The sequence below is a fragment of the Aspergillus multicolor genome (genome assembly GCF_047715735.1).
Source record: "Aspergillus multicolor strain CBS 133.54 unplaced genomic scaffold BDW74scaffold_8, whole genome shotgun sequence".
Taxonomy (NCBI): domain Eukaryota; kingdom Fungi; phylum Ascomycota; class Eurotiomycetes; order Eurotiales; family Aspergillaceae; genus Aspergillus; species Aspergillus multicolor.
Window position 1 is genome coordinate 917,464 of NW_027395959.1, and position 16,105 is coordinate 933,568.

At 54.1% G+C, this 16,105-nt stretch overlaps 8 protein-coding genes across 8 annotated transcripts; 5 read left to right on the forward strand and 3 right to left on the reverse strand.

Annotated features, from left to right (window-relative positions):
• Positions 1-88: 88 nt before the first annotated feature.
• BDW74DRAFT_137011 (serine/threonine-protein kinase RIO1) lies at positions 89-1,958 on the forward strand. The gene has a single exon (XM_073722426.1). The coding sequence runs from the start codon at positions 116-118 to the stop codon at positions 1,790-1,792; it is 1,677 nt and encodes a 558-aa protein (XP_073585446.1). The 5' UTR covers positions 89-115; the 3' UTR covers positions 1,793-1,958.
• BDW74DRAFT_137010 (putative arsenate reductase (Arc2)) lies at positions 1,959-2,748 on the reverse strand. Its single transcript, XM_073722425.1, has 2 exons — positions 2,403-2,748; positions 1,959-2,310 (listed from the first exon to the last, which is right to left on the reverse strand). The coding sequence occupies exons 1-2, from the start codon at positions 2,689-2,691 to the stop codon at positions 2,126-2,128; spliced, it is 474 nt and encodes a 157-aa protein (XP_073585447.1). The 5' UTR covers positions 2,692-2,748; the 3' UTR covers positions 1,959-2,125.
• Positions 2,749-3,273: 525 nt separating this feature from the next.
• BDW74DRAFT_177031 (uncharacterized protein) lies at positions 3,274-4,101 on the forward strand (the record flags this gene model as incomplete). Its single annotated transcript, XM_073728782.1, has 1 exon — positions 3,274-4,101. One exon carries the CDS (start codon positions 3,274-3,276, stop codon positions 4,099-4,101), a length of 828 nt encoding a protein of 275 aa, XP_073585448.1.
• A 345-nt stretch (positions 4,102-4,446) lies between these two features.
• On the reverse strand, positions 4,447-6,099 carry BDW74DRAFT_177032 (autophagy-related protein 17; the record flags this gene model as incomplete). The annotated part of the gene is made up of 1 exon (XM_073728783.1): positions 4,447-6,099. One exon carries the CDS (start codon positions 6,097-6,099, stop codon positions 4,447-4,449), a length of 1,653 nt encoding a protein of 550 aa, XP_073585449.1.
• A 1,217-nt stretch (positions 6,100-7,316) lies between these two features.
• BDW74DRAFT_137020 (F-box/WD repeat-containing protein) lies at positions 7,317-9,668 on the forward strand. The gene is made up of 2 exons (XM_073722427.1): positions 7,317-7,816; positions 7,869-9,668. The coding sequence occupies exons 1-2, from the start codon at positions 7,442-7,444 to the stop codon at positions 9,543-9,545; spliced, it is 2,052 nt and encodes a 683-aa protein (XP_073585450.1). The 5' UTR covers positions 7,317-7,441; the 3' UTR covers positions 9,546-9,668.
• A 480-nt stretch (positions 9,669-10,148) lies between these two features.
• On the forward strand, positions 10,149-10,877 carry BDW74DRAFT_177034 (uncharacterized protein; the record flags this gene model as incomplete). The annotated part of the gene is made up of 1 exon (XM_073728784.1): positions 10,149-10,877. The coding sequence occupies one exon, from the start codon at positions 10,149-10,151 to the stop codon at positions 10,875-10,877; it is 729 nt and encodes a 242-aa protein (XP_073585451.1).
• Positions 10,878-13,048: 2,171 nt separating this feature from the next.
• On the reverse strand, positions 13,049-13,348 carry BDW74DRAFT_177036 (uncharacterized protein; the record flags this gene model as incomplete). The annotated part of the gene is made up of 1 exon (XM_073728785.1): positions 13,049-13,348. One exon carries the CDS (start codon positions 13,346-13,348, stop codon positions 13,049-13,051), a length of 300 nt encoding a protein of 99 aa, XP_073585452.1.
• Positions 13,349-13,889: 541 nt separating this feature from the next.
• Positions 13,890-15,428, forward strand: BDW74DRAFT_177037 (uncharacterized protein; the record flags this gene model as incomplete). Its single annotated transcript, XM_073728786.1, has 1 exon — positions 13,890-15,428. One exon carries the CDS (start codon positions 13,890-13,892, stop codon positions 15,426-15,428), a length of 1,539 nt encoding a protein of 512 aa, XP_073585453.1.
• Between the last annotated feature and the right edge of the window lie 677 nt (positions 15,429-16,105).

Here is a 16,105-nt window from a genome sequence, read left to right on the forward strand (position 1 = left end):
TCCGCCCAATCAGAATTGTCGATCCGATAAGGCACTTTTTTCTACCCAAATTTCTTGATCACAGTTGATGCCTCTACAATTATCGATTTGGAGGTGATCGGACTGTACCGCCATCATGTCTTCGGATCCGAAAATTCAGGTCGCGTCGCCTGCCGATGGCATTGCCCCCTCTCACACATACGTTCCCAACCAAGGCTATGCCGATGCTGAAGGCACAACCCCCGCCATGGAGGGGCAAGACCTGACTCCCGAAGACGAAGATTACGGAGACGACGAATATTACGATGATATTTTCGAGGAGGAGCTGGATGAGGGTGACTTCAGCTCATCAAATCCGGTCGACCTCACAAAAGCCTACAACCGCCAACGGAAGACCAACGAGCTGGCCGCCGATCCGAACGCTCCTAAGTGGACGTACCCAAAAACGAACACGCAGAAGCCTACCGTCAACACATACGCATCTGTCGATGACGAAGTGAAGTCGCTGACTCGACATGCTGCGAAGATCAAGCTCGACAATGTGCAGTCTGGACTGGCGGTGCGTGGTGGGAGCGGTACTGATAGGGCGGACAGGGCCACGTCTGAGCAGGTGTTGGATCCCCGAACCCGCATGATCCTCCTGCAGATGATCAACCGCAACATCGTTTCCGAGATTCACGGATGCCTTTCCACCGGTAAAGAGGCCAACGTATACCACGCCATGCTGCAACCCGAAGATGACTTCGACGCCCCGCCGATCCACCGTGCCATCAAGGTATACAAGACGAGCATTCTGGTTTTCAAGGACAGAGACAAGTACGTTACTGGAGAGTTCCGATTCCGTTCCGGATACAACAAGAGCAACAACCGAGCGATGGTCAAGCTGTGGGCGGAAAAGGAAATGCGCAACTTGCGGAGAATATACGCCGCGGGCATCCCTTGTCCTGAACCTATCAACCTGCGGCTCCACGTCCTCGTCATGGGCTTCGTCGGAAACTCCAAGGGAATTGCCGCTCCCCGGTTGAAGGATGTCGAGTTTAGCATTCCCGAGCCTGAAACAAGATGGCGCGAGCTGTACGTTGATATGCTGGGATACATGCGAGTGATGTACCAGACTTGCCACTTGGTGCACGCCGATCTTAGCGAGTACAACACCCTCTACCACAACAACAAGCTCTACGTTATCGATGTCAGTCAGAGTGTAGAGCACGACCACCCGCGCAGTTTGGAATTCCTGCGCATGGATATCAAGAACGTCAGCGACTTCTTCCGCCGCAAGGGCGTTGAGACCATTTCCGAGCGCGTTGTTTTCGAGTTCATCATTTCTGCCGAAGGTCCGGCCGTCGTTTCGGACGAGCTGACCGAGGCTGTGGAGAAGCTTTTCTCAATCGAGGTCGAGGGCGGAAACGAAGTCGACACTGCTGTCTTCCGTCAGCAGTACATTCCCCAGACGCTGGAACAAGTCTACGATTATGAACGTGATGCGGAGAAGGTCCATGCCGGTGAGGGAGATAACCTTGTGTACAAGGATCTCCTCGCCAGTGGTAAGCCTTCTGCTCCCGCAGACGACGATGCCGAGTCCGACTCTGAGGTCAGCGGCGGTGTCTCGGTTGAGGGCTCTGACTCTGAAGATGATGAAGAAAAGGATCCATTCGAGAAGAAGGCCCCTCGAGGAAAGCGTTTCGAGGACAAAGAATCCAAGAAGGAGCATAAGAACAGGGTCAAGGAGGAGAAGCGCGAAAAGCGGGCCAACAAGATGCCCAAGCATCTTAAGAAGCGCCTTGTTTCTTCGTCCTCCAGGAAGCACAAGTGAACGATGCCCACTATTTCTTACCATTACGACTTCGCGGCAACGCTGTTACTAGCAGCTTTGATCTTACATGGGTGCCACTCGCGCACCCGAATCTCTGAACCGCAACCACTATCTTTGACTCGGTAGTCCGGTTGGTTCCCCACACGGCGGACGCCGTCAGTCCCACGGGGAGGGTAATATACCAACATACCCTCAAAGCCTCTTCAAGGCGCATCCTCAAAACACAATAGATCTCATGGGTTACGATATAGAAGACAAATATGACATGAACCATAAGAGTACATAACAAAGCTCCCGATCATGAGGTCATCACCAAAAGTAAACGCACGACACCTACTTCTCCCAATGAGTCCTATCGAAACCTTCCATCAAACTCGTACACTCCTCCCCATCCTTAACCCACCCCTTGATCCCGCCCTCCAACTTCCAACTCTTGATCTCATTCTCCTCAACCCCTTGCTCTTTCAGATAATCCGCAAACCATCCCGCCGCGCGCGTTCCGCGTCCCTGCGAGGATCCTACCACCAAAAACAAAACCCGTCAGGAATTCTCTCAACAATTATCTTGACATTCCAATCTCAATCTAAGCAACGAGAAATGATAGACATACCGCAATAAAAGATAACATCTTTTACCCCCGCCCCCCTAACAAGCGCAAACAGCGTCGGCAGCGACGGGTAAAGGCTCTGCGCGGGGAGATTCAGACTGCCCTTAATCGTGCCACCTTCGAAGTCGTTTCTGCGTAGGTCGATGACCAGGAAATCGGCTCCGGGTTTCCTGGTGCTCGAGCTGTCTGGCTGAAGCCATGAGAGGAGTGTTGCGCGGGCGAGCGACGCGGGGTCAGTGGTTTTGGGGGCCGGGAAGGACGCGTGCCAGGGTTGGTCTTGGATTTCGGGCATGGTGGGTTGATAAGAGGGATGATGAGGAAATGGAGTTTGGATTCGGGAACACAGGGGGGGGGGGGGGGGGGGGGGGGGGGGGGGGTGAGGCGCTTAGATGTGGTTCTATACCTGATGGTGATCGCGTTGCTGGGGATGTCACTGCGGGGTTGTTTTTGGTGGTGGATCTTGTGGGGAGAGCCCGAGAGAGAGGGAGATCGCCAGCCTTCAACTGACGACAACTCCATGACGATATCCATGATACTAAGGGACTGACAGAAAACATAATCAACACTCTTGCCTTCAAAGCTCTAGAGCCAGTACGTATAACTCCACTATCCTAATCATCGTCTCTGATCCAGTTCCAAGCTCACTATTGCGCAGCCCTGCGGCAGAACTATATTCTAACGACTGCGACTACCTCAGCCGCACAGCTTCTGTCAAGGCAACCACGACCAGCAAAGTACCTCGACACTGCCTTCCTCCTGTATCTAGAGCGTATATAAGAAAGAATCAACCCTTCTTCGAAATCATCAAAACATCACTTCAAAAAAATCAATATCCTCACTCAATATTTTACCAATGACATGCAATAGCGTGGTTATGACAACCAACATCCCGCACATCAACCTCCTCTGTATGGAAGGCGAATACATCACGGCCTTCCAGAAAGCTCTCACCACCGTGCGACCCCCAATCCAGCACATCTCCGCCAACGTCGGTGCCAACAACACCAAGTACAGCATCGGCTCCGTATCCATAACGATCCACAACACTTCCCTCTCCCAAGTCCCGAGCAGCATAGAATATGACCTGATCGTCTCTCCCGCCAATTCCTACGGTCGCCTCGATGGCACCTTCGACGCCGCCATCTCGCGAACGTTCTGTCTGCCTGATCATCCCTTCGATACACTCACAAAGGCTGCACAGGGCGTGCTGTACGATAGATACCGCGGCTTTGCACCACCAGGGACCTGTACGCTCGTGTCTTTCCCCCGTCCCCTCCTGAACAGCACAGGCGGCGGCGCGAATCCCTGGGGATGCAAGTGGATAGCCATCTGCCCGACGATGCGAGTCCCCGGCGACGTCCGCTGGGACCGCGAGGTTGTGTACGAGTGTACCTGGAGCTTGCTTTGCGCTATTGAAGGGTGGAATCGGGATCAATGGTCTGACAGTGGCGAGCGGATCAGAAGTATCCTTATGACGCCGATGGCGACGGGGTGTGGTAAAGTTACGCCGACGCGGTGGGCGGAGCAGTTTGTGCTTGCGCTGGCACATTTTGATGATGCGGTGGCTAGACCGCAGAAGTGGGAGGCTCTGGAGTGGGATCACATTCATCGCAATGCTTGGGCGGTGCAGAGGACTTGGAAGGAGAAAGAAGGGGAGGGGAAGGGAGAGGGGAAGGGAGAGGGGAAGGAGGAAACGGAATGAAAAGAGGATTCCGGGTGATATGGATTGGATGTGTTGATCTTGAAGGTATTGCTAGGACTCGAATGAGTAGTAGGTAGATTATAGGTTCTGTGTGTTGAAGGTATTGCTATTGCTAGGTTTCAATTTAGGGACCCATCAGAGCTCTCTTTTGATCATCATTTCAGAATGAATGCATCCGCAGCGTTTACATCAGGCCGGGGCCGAGTATACATCAGCGTCTGCATAGACTGGATCAGTACAGGCGAAGCCTGAGGTGATTGTTCATCATATAGGTCAGAAGATAAAAAACTAGGCACTGGACATGGTCAAGCACAATGAGGTACGTAGATAAGATAAATAGTCAATCTAGGCCTGCTGGGCAAGCGCGCTCTGGCGTTTGCTCTTCAGCCGAACAAGCGCCTGCTCAACAAGCGCTTTAGGTAACTCAGGGATAACTTCACCGGAACTGGAACTGGTATGCACGTGGTCATGGCCGGGCTCCGACTGATCATGGTCCCGCGCGCCCTTATCTGATTGGGGATGCTGACCCTGCTCAGACTCAAGCACACCTTTCAGCAAACCGCCCGAGATCCGACAGAACTCAACGCGCATCGGCTCCCGGCTCAAACCCGGCCAGATATCCGACGGGAGAAAATCGCCCTGCTCGACGCGGAACGTCTCGCGGGCATGGACGTCCTCATCATACAGTACATCGAGTTTAGCCCGCGCCTCACGGAGGATCTTCTCAACGCGGTGCCGCACATGTCGCCGTCTCGCAACCTCAATAATGAGTCCATCGTACGCGTCCAGAAACCCATCGTACAGCGAACTCAGATCCGACAGGTCCGCCAGCCCGCCCTTAATGCGGTCGTGCTCGTCGTTCCAGACGGCGGTGAAGGCGTGCGCCTGCGCAATGTACCCCGGCAGCCGGGACGCCGCGAGGGACGACAAGTGCGCGAAGACCTGTTTTGTCGCGGCGTAAATAGCGGCGAGCGAATCGCGCTGCACGGCGAGCGTCTCCAGCCCGGCCTCCATTTCGCTGATGCGGTCTTGGATCTCCAGCACGACATCGTCGGCCTCGGCGGCGTCGTTGAGGATCACGTTGGCCATTTCGCGGTACTCCGAGTCGCTGAGGTGGTCGAGTGGGGCGTTGAGGTTGGCGTTGAGGTCTTCTGAGATGTGCGGGCCTGGAACCGGGCCTAAACCTGGGCCAGGACCGGGGCGGCTGCCCATTACGCCCGCTGGCATGTCGCCTGTGATGGATTGGGCGGCGGCGCCGCCGCCTTCGGTGTGTTTTACTGCTGTGACGCAGAGGTCGAAATGGCGGACGAGGGATTCGAGGAGGTTGGCCATTTCTTGCGCGTGCATTTCTAGAGAATGCACCATGGATGGCATGGATGATAGGGATGGTAAGCTGGTGCTAGACGCTGACTGGGAGCCTGATGAGGAGACCGAGCCGCGGGAGGAGGCTAGCTTCGTCGTCGCCCGGTACGTGCCTAACGCCTGTTTGATGGACTGCAGCTCGTCATCGAAGGCGTGATTGGAAGAGTCCAGTTCCGCCTGCGCGGCATTGGTACGATCGATGGAGCTTTTCAGCGTCGAGTGCAGCTCCTCTACACCTCGTTCATCCACGAAATCATGGAGACTCTTTGGTTCTTCGCCCTCTGGCCGGAAGGAAGCATGCACGATTGTCTCGCGGAGCAAGCCGAGGGTCTTTCTGAGCCGGGCGTCTGCTGCATCGAGGCTTTTCAGCGCGCCTGCGAATTCCGAGCGCCCTCTGAGGGATATTTCTTCTACCTCGGCTCGGACGTTGTATAGCAGTCTGAGCTGGTTGTTGAGGCCGCTGCGGAGGAAGCCAGTGCGTGCTGAGACCACGACGCTTTCTTCTAGTGTTGAGCGGGCAGACGTGACAATCTCGTTTGCGCGCCATACATGGTTTATGGATGATAATGACCTCTTTGCTGCGACGAGATGAGAGATCAATGTTTCCAATGTAGGCGGGCTAGTCTCGTGCTGCATCTCCCGCTGAGCAGGAAGAGCGCCGCTTGATGCTGACGAGTCTAACGCTGACATGTTGATTGCTCTTGATTCGATGAGATAGACTCATTCGGCGATAGAATAACCGGCCTTGTTGATGAGATCCAATGAGTCCGACAAGAAAGTCGAGAGTGAGATCCGATGGGAGCCAAGCTTGACCGCCGCATCACGAGACCTGTCAGTCTCAGATATGCGCACTCCCGTGCTGGCCTCTACGCCTACGCATACTACACATCACAGCTGGATGACTCTGCTCGAGCTTGCAACGCCGACGAGGTGCTCTCGACTTATGAAAGGCTTTCGGCTTCCTTCGTCTGGTCCCCCTTAATATCCCTGACTCGTCCAATATTTGGATGTAACTGTCTCAGAGTTCGAGAGCATCACTCGCAACTTTAGCCGCAATCAAACCATCAGTGGCGAATCGGATATGCTGGCTGTCAATTGCTGCTTGCGGACTCACGGTCAACATTGAGACCACGGTCTACAGATCATCCCGTCGACTTGCGGTGAGACTGATGTGCATGGGTCTCTGCATGGGGCCCTGATCCATGCCGACGCGGGAATGCGCAATGGACAGTCGAGACCTTTGCGCAATCCCGTGTGCGAGCACGACTGTCAGAGGCTGTCTCAAGTGTACTCCGTAGATAGCTGTAAATAGCGTGATCCCAGACGAAGGGGAGAGCTGGGGTTTAGTCTGAAGCCGTAAACGGTGGGCCGTGGAGCTGGCTGAGGAAAGGTGGAATCGCTGGAGTCTCGCGGGGGATCTGAGGATTGCGACAGACATCTTGGGCCAGACTGTCATACCGTAGTGCAATGGCGCAGGCGAATGGTGTCAGTCCGGGCAAAGATTTCCTTTGTTGTCGACATGCCAAACCTCGATGGCGCCATTGTTCACGTGACTTTGCCCAGGACCCCGGAGCCCGAGTGGAGCAAGCGACGCAGCACGAGAGGCGGATCCTCACTTGCGTGATCGATGAGCCATCTTCGCCCAGCTCTAACCAGACAGGGACTTTCGTTGACTCTTATCTACTACTGCTACTGCTTACACCGTACCTCCCAGCGTCAGACAGATAAACTCGCCGACCCCGACCCCGACCCCTGAATCTCCCCGTTGCTAAGCGTTCCTCTCCTCTTTCGATCTCCTTCGGTCGCAATACCACTGTGTTCCCTCTCGACTTCGCCACCAACCACCAAGTTCCTCGATTGCATCACGATTCCACAATAGATAAGGACCGGACTCCCTCGATTGCCCTCTCCCTGCGCACCTGTCGGCGGATACAGACCTAGAACCGTGGTGAGGTCCTGGCCGACAGCTACAAACAAAATGTCTACCGAGAATAACCACACCCCTCACATTTTGACGGAGCGACATCGCTCGGACGCCAGCGACCCCCAGGACTCCGGATCATTCAAATCCCTCTTCGGCGGCCCTTCTAGCGAAAATGGAAAGGAGACGGAGCTCGATACCCACGATCACACCCATGGCTTCAGCAGCGTCAAAGCGCCCGCAAAGCTTGCAAGCCAGAATGTCGCGCCCTTCCTCGCCAGACACATCCCCGAACAGTATGCCCCTTTAGGCGCCCAGTCGATCCTACCGGCCGAGCTTAGCAGCGCAAACTCCAAATACTGTTATCGCCATCGCCCTGACCAGAAATGCAGACGACAAGCCGACGAGCCGTCCATGGATAAGCTACAGCGGGTGAGTTCCTGTCATCTGTCCATCTCCACTTTACGCCGTGCTAATGAGTTAGGAATTGGAATCGCTCCCGCAGGGCGACCAGCAGAGTATTTCCCACGTCTGGTCGATGTTCTCCGCAGCGCCTGCGAAACACCGAAAACTCATTCTCCAAGGCATCATGGCTCAATGTTGTTTCCCCCAACTCTCGTACATCTCCGCCACCGTCCGCGACCTCATCCGAATCGACTTCATCACCGCCCTTCCTCCCGAGATCTCGTTCAAAATCCTGTGCTACTTGGATACAACGTCACTGTGCAAGGCTGCTCAGGTCTCGCGCGGATGGCGGGCGCTGGCGGATGATGATGTCGTTTGGCACAGGATGTGTGAACAACATATTCATCGCAAGTGCAAGAAGTGTGGCTGGGGGTTGCCGTTGCTGGACCGAAAACGACTGCGCGAGTCGAAGCGTGAAATTGAACTCCGTGCTACGACATGGGACAAGGAATCTGTGGAGCCACAGTCGCCGGAAGTTCCGACCGAGCCGACTCCTTCTAGCAAACGGAAGGCAGAAGACGACGAGGTCGCGGTTGTCAAGCGCCAGTGCTCGTCGCTCGGGCCGGAGTCTGGTGAAATCGAGAAAGCCAGCGACTTTTACAAGACGCGGTATCGACCGTGGAAAGAAGTGTACAAAGATCGCTTCAAGGTGGGCACGAATTGGAAGTACGGACGATGCTCGATCAAATCATTCAAAGGTCATACCAACGGGGTGATGTGCCTGCAGTTTGAGGATAACATCCTTGCCACCGGCTCCTACGACACGACCATCAAGATTTGGGACACCGACACGGGCGAGGAACTGCGTACGCTCCGTGGACACGAGTCTGGGATTCGTTGCCTCCAGTTCGATGATACCAAATTGATCAGTGGCAGCATGGACCGCACGATTAAGGTGTGGAACTGGCGGACCGGCGAGTGCATTTCTACCTACACTGGTCACCGCGGTGGAATTATTGGACTGCACTTTGATGCTTCCATTCTCGCGTCTGGTTCTGTCGACAAGACGGTCAAGATCTGGAACTTTGAAGACAAGTCGACTTTCCTGTTGCGAGGACATACCGACTGGGTCAACGCCGTCAGAGTTGACACCTCATCTCGCACCGTTTTCTCTGCGTCCGATGACTGCACCGTCCGCCTCTGGGACTTGGACTCCAAGATCTGCATCCGGACTTTCCACGGGCATGTTGGTCAAGTGCAGCAGGTTGTTCCTCTACCGCGCGAGTTTGAATTTGAAGACCACGATGCGGAGTGCGAGAACGACGCCGTCAGCACAACATCGAGAGATGCCGACCCCCCGTCCATGCAGGCTTCTATGGGCTTAGAGTCGAACGCGGCTTACGACCAATCGTCTGCCTTTGGGCCATCGTTTGACAATGGTCGCGCTGCACCGCCCCGCTATATGGTCACGAGTGCGCTGGATTCGACGATTCGCCTCTGGGAGACGACCACCGGCCGATGCCTGCGGACGTTCTTCGGACATCTCGAAGGTGTCTGGGCGCTTGGGGCTGACACTCTGCGGATTGTCTCTGGTGCTGAAGACCGGATGATTAAGATCTGGGATCCCAGAACCGGCAAATGCGAGCGAACCTTTACTGGTCACTCTGGACCTGTGACTTGCATCGGCCTGGGCGACAGTCGGTTCGCCACTGGCAGCGAGGACTGCGAGGTGCGGATGTACAGCTTTCAGAGCTAATCTTGTTTCTGCGATTTTTTACTTTAATGATTTGTATTTATTCCGGGCGGATACCCTTTAGCTGGCGTTTGATTTTACTGGGTTGGTCCGTTTAGCAGCGATCTGGCGTTGGAGGGAAAAGAGGCTCGGAGTTATTCCTCAACGCATGGTAGGGAAATACTCATGGGTCAATTAGCCGGTTTGAGATTGAATGAATTTATTTATGATTTACCAAAGCGGAGACCTGGGGACCCGGAATTCGGATCATGCGAGTAAGCGACGAAGCGTGGCTGGCTGGCTGCATGGCCCCATGTGTTCCTGATCGCGGATCCACATCCACGCCAAGCCCAGGCCCTGATCTAGCCCTAACTTTGTCCCAATCCAGCACCACCACCACCACTGTCTGGGGATGCACGTCTGGTTCGAGATTCGCTTGCTGAAGAGTCATGGCGGACGATACTTCCGCTGTCATGTAGGCTTAGGCTTCTCTGTAATCATTGCCTTGTGTCTCGCCTTTACCATCCTGCTCAATTCTATCTCGAAATCGCTCTGCCTGCTTACCATCCTTCCATCTCATCTCATCTACAATCACCATTCTTTCATCCATCAGTCAATTACCGAATAATGGCTCAAATCTACCGCTCAGCCCCAGTCTCATCCTCATATACCGCACCATCTTCAACAATCATCGTCCCAACCACAATCCTCAACCTCGACGCCCTCCTCCGCAGCCCCTCCTCCGTAAATCACAACGACACAATCCTCCGCATCGACAGCCTGATAGCAAGCCACCATAATATCTCCACTATCAGCCGCATCACGTCTACTGTCTGTCACACCAGATGTCCTCTAAATCTAGAAGAGACACCATCCCAACTCATCATCGCCGCCCCAGAACCAGCTCTATCTCTCTCTCAATCTCCGAGTCTCTACCGCACCCACGCCCGCGCCCACAGCAATCCCCCGCCATACCCATTCATCAACACACTCAGCTTCGAATTTGAACCTCAAGACCCAAATATCAACTCCCTCGACATGGAATCCCAGTCCCAGTCCCAGTCTCAACCCCAACACCAACCCACACCCCAAACCCAAGAAGAACAAGAAAACGACGCACCCCCAACCTACCCCCAACACCTAACAACCGGAACAAACCCCCCCTCCCCACGGTACACAAAGTCCGACCGCCGGCGGGGCCGCAAGATCCGGGTTATGGATGTGCTGCGCGGCAGACGGCGCTCGGAAAAGGTGTACTGGACCATCGTGGGGGTTTTGGTTGCGCTTGCGCTGGGGATTCCGTGTTTTGCGGTTGTGCTGGGGGCGTTGGGGGAGGAGGAGGTGGGGAAGCATTAAATAGATAGCCCTGTTCTGTATTGATTCTGCATTGTGGGGAGGGGTGGGTGTGAACTTGACTTGGCTTGACTTGGCTTGACTGGAATTGGAATTGGAATTGGAATTGGGGTGTGGTTTTTTAGTTGATCTCTTGCTGGAGTTGGGATGCTGGGCTTTCTGTATCTCTTGGGATTGCGGCTTTGGGTTACGCGCTTTGGATGGATTGTCTATCTACAGGCTGTGTCTCTTTGGAAATTGTGAATAGCCCCGTCTACTCCGTACGGTCTTTATTGTGGAGTTTGGAGTTTTAATAGCAGTGACCATGTCATGTATTTTCTTCGTTTCCTTTTATCCATCAATCTACTTCTACTACTTTCTCATCAGATCAGCCTTTATCCTTCTCACTGTAGGCTAGGCTAGGCTCCCACTTTCATGACGTCGTCTCACCATACCAGCTCAAGAGTCTAATCTTCAGACAACTTTCGTCATCTGCCGTCATCCGGGTCATTATCCCGACCCATTGAGCTGGTTCGGGGTTTCGGGCTTTTCTCAAGATAGAGGATGCGTCATCTAAAGCAACATCGTAAAACTTAGCAAGTAGGACAGTTTTTCCGGCTTGTCAAGCGTATAAGCATTTGAGCCCTGGAAGGACGGCAGACTTAGGGCACGGAGTCTTGGCATTCGCACCCTCCCCAATAACATGCAACTCGTTGTTGAGAATACCACTGGGTACTGCCGAACGACGACTTAGTTTTATTCATGTATTCGGTGCTTGGAAACACCATGACGTGATCAGGCCATGCAGCTACTGTGTGGGAGCACGTGAAGCGTGGTGGGTTGGCGGAGTTTACCGTAAGTTAGGGCTGGGTGTTTGAGTTTGGGGTTGGGCTCCGGGGCGGAACGTAGGAATCAAGCCTATGATGCATGCTTGTACAAGCTTATCGACTATTAGAGGTGTCACTCTGTAGAGGGTATCGAGAATGGTGGTTATGGACATGGTCTAATTAATTGAAGTGGTGCCTACGCCGATCAAAGCAAATCACTAGAACGGTTAGGGTAGTCTAGCTACCTAGTCAGGTCGGTTTAGGGCGTAATGACCTTGGCCGAAAACTCAGGATTGAGTCAGAGGACTCTACTGGCTAGGAACCGCATTCACTGCTCTCCATCTCCAGAACTCCCAGCTCGTGCGGCGTCTGGCTCCGGGCGAGTCATAGGTAAGCTTTGGTCATGGCCTATATCTTTATCCCTTCACTCACTTTCTCTCTTCTTCTTCTCATCTCTTATTCCATCCCATCTTTACCTACCATCAAACCAGTCAAGCCAACATCCATATCAAAATACCTAAATCAACCATGTCCGACACCGACCTAACCATCCAAATCCGCTACGCCGCGACCCCCCTCGCCACCCCAAACCCAAACACGCCAACCCCAACGCCATCTCGACCATGGCCACGACCACTGCCCTATCAACCGTCTCCGAAAAACACGTCACCTTTGCCTGCAACCTCCGGGCCCGAGCCACCGAGACCGCGCTCCCAAAGCGTCTCAAGTCGCCTCCTCCCCCTCCAACGACCGCCGCCATGGCCATGGCCATGGTCGATATACCCACGCCTCCGCTTACACCCGTCAGCCACGTCCACTTTGCGTCTGGTGTTGTTGATGATAATACTGTCGTGCATAAGCGGTTTGTGTCGCCGCCGCCGCCGCTGAAGTGGTATCGTGGTGCTGGGGAGGGGGTGTCAACACTATGGCCATACCTGCAATCATAATATGAACAACGACGAAGACGACGACGATCACGACGACGATCACGACGACGACAACCATCATCACCATCATCATAGCTTTACCCCGAAGAAGATGAGGGATTTTTTCCATAGGAGGTAGATAGCGAGAGGATGCCCTTTTTTCTACAACTGGATTTTATGCTGCATGTCCTACCTACCGGCCATTGTTTCCAGTTGCTCATATCGAGATTATCTATTTTATTTTACTCATTCCTGTCTTAACTTGTACTGGAATGTGTGTATGTTTCTAGTGACAAGCAAATGGATACCTATTCATTCATGAAGTAAATGAAGTTCACAAGAACCACTATCATACCATCCTAGAGTGTTGAAATATATCCTCCGAGCAAAACTCCCATAGCAACCACTTGTAATCTAGGAAAGCGAGATGAATATTGCCCTCCTACGATAACTTGATGGCTATCGTCACAGCAACAACAGCAACTAGACACAGAATGATCACCCAGATAATCTTTGGCCGAGTGAGTTTCTGAATGAAGATCTCCCAGCGGATCTTCTCGGGCGCGAGGGTGGCAATTGGCGGCTCATACTTGGACTCGTACCCGGACCCTTGCTTGGGGTTCTGGGTGTACGGAGACCTGGTGGTATGCGCGGTCAAGGGCCCCCCGGTATTCGAGAGCCGGATGTATGCGCCCTTTGGGAGGATGGGCATGTTGGAGGTGCTGCAGGGTTGGGGGTCCATTTTGGTGGGATTGTTATGGGAGAAAGGCTAGGTAGGTAGATAGTTATGTAGGTAGGAAGCTGGGGTGAGGAAGGCCAAGATAGTTAGGAGATGATTAGATGAGATGAGATGGGATGAGGGTATAAAGTGTGTAAGGGAGATGAGATGAGTGAAAGAAAAAGGGAAAAAAAAAAGAAAAGAAAACGTCATGGACAGTACCATAGGCAGGAATCATCTCGTTCGGAAATGAAGGCCGTTCTTCGCGTGAGATTATGGGTGCTTGTTGATGGCTGAGGTCGTGAGAGGGCATTTCCGGAAGCATATTTCTTTGATTATGGAAGCCTGGTACAGTACCTGGCTGGCACAAAACAACAACAACAACAACAACAACAACAACAACAACGGCGATGCGGTGATACGGTATAAGGGTAAGTACCATAGTCCAAATCAGGCATAGCTCTGGGGTGGCTTGGGGATGGCTGCCAAGGACGTTTGGACGTTCTCCTTCCTTCCACTCTTTCCAGTCACCGATTCCTTCCATCTCCCAGTTTCCACTACAATCATGCAATCCCTCGAAGCACTCCATATTGAGATCCTCAGTCTGATTGTATATCATCTGCGTGATCTGCCCCCTCCCCATACCCCCCACTTTTCCGACCAGCCACCCCCTAGCCAAGCACTCGCCAGTTACGCGACAGTCTCACGAAAATGGCAAGCTGTCGTCGAGCAATATAGCTTCGCCGCCGTAAAAACAACTAGCAGCAACCTTGCCCAGCTCAAAGAAGTTATAGCCGGCTGTGCTCGCAGAAGAGACAATCTCCGAGCCCTCTTCTACCAGATCGATCTCCCGGCCTATACCAAAAACCAAAACCACCGCTTCGAGCGCCGGCAGGATCACGAGGCCAACGTCGTTGCCTTTCAAGCCGGGATCCAGGAGCTCTGGGCGGAGCTCTCGCGCTGGGGCCTCGGCGAGAACCCTGCCTCTGGCCTACGTCTGGTGCTTACGGCCGAGGCCGCGGTCCCCTTTCCGGTCTGGGAGGACCGCTGGGTATACCCCAAGCACAGTCTCACACTTGACGCACCTTCAGTGGACCCGGGACTTCCTATGCTCCCGTGCGTCTCCTTATTCCAGCTCGCAGAAACAGGTCGGAGCGTCCATCCAGCCGCGATACGTACTCTGCTGGATACGTTGGTGAACCTGCGAGATCTGCATTTGAAGATCTGGCCAATTCGACGCAGGCATAGGGCTCTCGTTGCGGAGCATATGACAGCGCTGGCGCAGGCTCTCGAGTCACCTGCGTTATCTCGTCTGCGCATCCTCCGCATCTGGGCCGGGCAGCACACGCCCCTCGACCACAGTTACGACACAGCCTTGGGTCGCGATCCAGACTACCCAGATGGAGACGTGCTGAACCAAGCCGTGTACAAGCTAATGCAGCAGAGCCTCCAGGAGCTCTACCTCGAAGAAGCCTGGATGATCTCGCCGGCACTATGGGGCGCGAATGACCAGGGAGTTGCCAACAAAGGCGAAGACAGCACCTTGCTCCCCTATTTAAGGATCGTGAGCGTCAGGTTCCCCCTGATGGCCTACGATGGCCGATGGTTCTACACGGGTGATCCGCGTGAGATCCCCCCGTTAGAAGGCGACACCCCACCCCCCGACTGGGAAGAATCAGACTCAGATGCAGCTTCCAGTTTCGGCGGCTTTCCGGATGAGATTCCGTACTACCGCGACGGCGTCCTCAACGGGGACCAGCCGGAACACCCGTGGATGGTACGCCCTGACCCCAGCACCTTCCACCCGGTTGCCCGCGCAATCACCAGCGCCGTGCTGAAGATGCCGCAGCTCCAACACCTGCGCGTGGGCACCACGGAAACTGGCGGTGAAGGGTACGAGATCGACCTCGAGTATGTCCAACCGGGCATCAAAGCAGACAGCATCCCGTCGGCGCACCAGACACCAGAGCAGCGCGGGAGACGGAGGTATGTGGTGTCGCTGGGTTTAGACGCGCAGTGGGATGTTCCGGACGACATTCGCGAGCCGATGGAGCGCCGTATCAGCGCGGATAGGGGTGGAGAGGTTATCTTCTACAAGATGTAGCTTCTGATACTGTTATCTATGTATTCCATTATTATACGGGGTGGCTTGGCCGCTAGCACGCGTTGATAGCGGACCTAGCTTAGGTATGGTAGCTAAGACGCAGGACGGAGCAACGCCCTTTACCTAGGCTAATGCTATTGTTCAAACATAATACCTACTGCAGTAACGTACAACGTCATTGTAGAGACCAAGGTCCGACCGGGGAAAGGTATGGTGTTAAAAGTCTGGATGGTACTATATCTACAGGCATTGGAAGATGGCTAAAGCTGGTCACACACGTCCTCCGAAGTGTCCCGTGCTCTCCCGCCATGGGATGGTCAAGCTACCGCTACGGCAACTGGGTAGCCTTTTCCAGCCAGTATCCCTGATACACCGGAGTTCCATCTTCACGAACGAAATCTCGAATGACGGCTAGTAGCTACTCTTACCCTGCTGCAACTTCCGCAGCGCAATCCAACGGCCAAGTCATCGACGCCCGGGGTACGGTAAGTGCCGAGGAAAACAAAACAAACCCCTTACCGGAAACCAGCCCTACCGCCGGGCCAAGAAGGGCTTGCTACGCTGGGATGGGATGGAACGTTCCTGATGCGGCGCGGTGTTGTGTGTGAACCGAATCTGTGGGGTCTTTGAGTCGGTCCGAGGAACATTGGCCTTACATTGCATTGCATTGCAGCTTC

Coding starts and splice junctions, on each gene's coding strand:
- BDW74DRAFT_137020 (XM_073722427.1), top strand. CDS start 7,442: ATGTCTACCGAGAATAACCACACCCCTCACATTTTGACGGAGCGACAT. Junction 7,817..7,868: donor CCATGGATAAGCTACAGCGG/GTGAGTTCCTGT, acceptor CTAATGAGTTAG/GAATTGGAATCGCTCCCGCA.
- BDW74DRAFT_137011 (XM_073722426.1), top strand. CDS start 116: ATGTCTTCGGATCCGAAAATTCAGGTCGCGTCGCCTGCCGATGGCATT.
- BDW74DRAFT_137010 (XM_073722425.1), bottom strand. CDS start 2,691: ATGCCCGAAATCCAAGACCAACCCTGGCACGCGTCCTTCCCGGCCCCC. Junction 2,311..2,402: donor AGATGTTATCTTTTATTGCG/GTATGTCTATCA, acceptor TTTTGGTGGTAG/GATCCTCGCAGGGACGCGGA.